This window comes from Aedes aegypti, chromosome 3 (assembly GCF_002204515.2).
Source record: "Aedes aegypti strain LVP_AGWG chromosome 3, AaegL5.0 Primary Assembly, whole genome shotgun sequence".
NCBI lineage: Eukaryota > Metazoa > Arthropoda > Insecta > Diptera > Culicidae > Aedes > Aedes aegypti.
The window spans coordinates 310,217,870-310,220,177 of NC_035109.1; the positions used below are offsets into that span (position 1 = coordinate 310,217,870).

The 2,308-nt window shown below is 42.6% G+C and overlaps 1 protein-coding gene across 1 annotated transcript; it reads right to left on the bottom strand.

Annotated features, from left to right (window-relative positions):
- Positions 1-655: 655 nt before the first annotated feature.
- LOC110677919 (60S ribosomal protein L27a) lies at positions 656-2,106 on the bottom strand. Its single transcript, XM_021849934.1, has 4 exons — positions 1,946-2,106; positions 1,626-1,692; positions 1,117-1,364; positions 656-877 (listed from the first exon to the last, which is right to left on the bottom strand). The coding sequence occupies exons 1-4, from the start codon at positions 1,949-1,951 to the stop codon at positions 749-751; spliced, it is 450 nt and encodes a 149-aa protein (XP_021705626.1). The 5' UTR covers positions 1,952-2,106; the 3' UTR covers positions 656-748.
- Positions 2,107-2,308: the final 202 nt, after the last annotated feature.

Below are 2,308 nucleotides of genomic sequence, written 5' to 3' on the forward strand. Positions count from 1 at the left end.
AGGATTTCCTGGAGAAAAATCTGAGGGAATTTAATAAAACCACAAGTTGAGTTTATTGAAGAGTTCTTAATAGATTTTCAGGAGAAACTTTGAGCCATTCTTGAGGCAAACCGAGTTGAATTCAAAATGAGATGAGAAAGACTGAAAAATTAATTGGATTAATAAGCATATAAATTTCTTTAGGATTCCCCTGAAAAGCAGAATTTTAACAGAGAATTAATAAAGACCATTTTGATTAGAAAAGAGACTTTAAATATCTTCTATTAAAAATAGAGACTTGTAATAAAATAATTACCAAACTTCTAAAAAGAAACCACCCCTGCATTTAGTTGTGTTTCAAATACTTTTACGGAAGACACCGCTTTGTAGATGACAAATGGAAGGCGAACTTCTATGCTAACTTTTTAAATATTGTTATGTGCTGTCTGTCCATATGAATAGGAAACTTTGCAAAGATGCGACTGATATGCTTTTACAGGCAATGTACGAATACTAATATACCATTTTACGAGACATTTAAGAACAGCTGATCGCTTATTTCGGGGAAGAAACTTTGGCAGGTTCCCTTTCGTTACCTTCCGTGCACTCGAAGAGCTCCAGATCGATAGTTTCTCAATGAATCCATTGCAAAACACAAACACCGAGGAGCACAAGATTAATTTTCAACCGATTATCTGTATTTTCCTCTCGTGTTTACTTCCTTACTGCCTTAATAAAAAGAATGTGTTACGACGTTTTGTTTTCACATTTACGCCCTCAGGATGCAGGCACCGCCAGCCATCTTAATCTTGTTCTCGGCCTTGCGGGAGAAGAACTTGGCCTTTACGATGATGGGCTGCTTGGGGATGTGTCCCGTGCCGAGCAACTTGAAGTAACCCTAAGAATGGAGACGAAGAAAAGAAAGATGTCCGTTAGCTTACAATAATTATTCTGTTTGATGATTTGTACGGATGTTGAGTCGTGGTGGTATAATTATTCAGAAATGTACAATCAACAGGATTGTTTGCATGAAAAAGTACACTGTATGCATTCTGACCGCCCGTACATCGAATTCATCATTATAGGATACCAGCTCACGATTAGAGAAAGTGTCTAGGAAATTGAAGAGCAACTTACGAATTTCACTAGGTCGACCACTGGCACTTTGGTCTGGTCCTTCTTGCACTCGATGCGCTTGTCCTCGCCGACCAGCGACCACAGCTTGGTCAGGTTGATCGTGGGGCAGTACTTGTGGTTGCGGTTCAAGTGGAAGTTCCTCATACCGACCTTGCCGAAGTATCCAGGGTGGTATTTGTCGAAGTTGATGCGGTGATGGTGCATGCCACCAGCGTTACCGCGACCACCAGGGTGCTTACGGTGCTTGCCTGGAAGATGGACAAGGATTGTAGATTCCATACATAACCTTTTGATCGTCGTTGAAAGGCGCTCGACGAGTAGTTATCTTGTTTGATATTTAATAATAACAATAACCACAACACCGTAAATTCTCAATCCGGCACAAACAGTACATGATCCGTAATGAGAATTTTCCGAAGGAATATCGGAATAAACCTGATGGCACACTCCTCATCAAACATTTCTGTACTCTCGACAAGCGCTCTTCTGTTGTAAACATTCGAACTTACCGATACGACCATGACCGTGGCTGACGTGACCACGTAGCTTCCTGGTCTTCTTTCTCTGGCGTAGATTCTGAAGCGGAACACAAAATAAAACGCCAGATTAGTTCGGCTCACACTTTACCACCATTGTAAACACTGCTGCATTTGCTGGTCGCTGAGCGAATCGGAAACGTCAAGCTCGGGCATCATCTATTCGATCTTCCAAAAACTTTTGTTTCCACTTTTCTCCGAATAATCACCGTTAATTTCGCACAAATTCACATTCTCCGCGACCAGCGAATGCGGCGCTACACGGTGGCACCAAAACCCGACCGGACACTTACGACCATTGTGGACGAAAGAGGGAAAAACTTTACGCTGCTAGCACCGAAATGTGTTCGACAGCAACCAAGTTTACCGGAAAAAGAACGCAACGGCGCAGTGACAGCAGCGGCTGAGTGCGATGACGTTTCGGTTACTGTTTCCGGTGAGGGTGGTGAGTTTTGCGTCTGACAGCTGTCTTTCGGTGGCGGGCTTGTCGGAATGTGCGTTTGTTTGAATGGTGAATTGATGCGATGTGCCCAGCTAGTTTGAGAAATGCGTTTTAAAGTTAGTGATGGGAAAAAGTGCAGAGTGCGATCCACATGCAATAGTGGTTTCTGCGTTCGTGTACATACACGTTACATGTCACCAACACTACTTAAAAA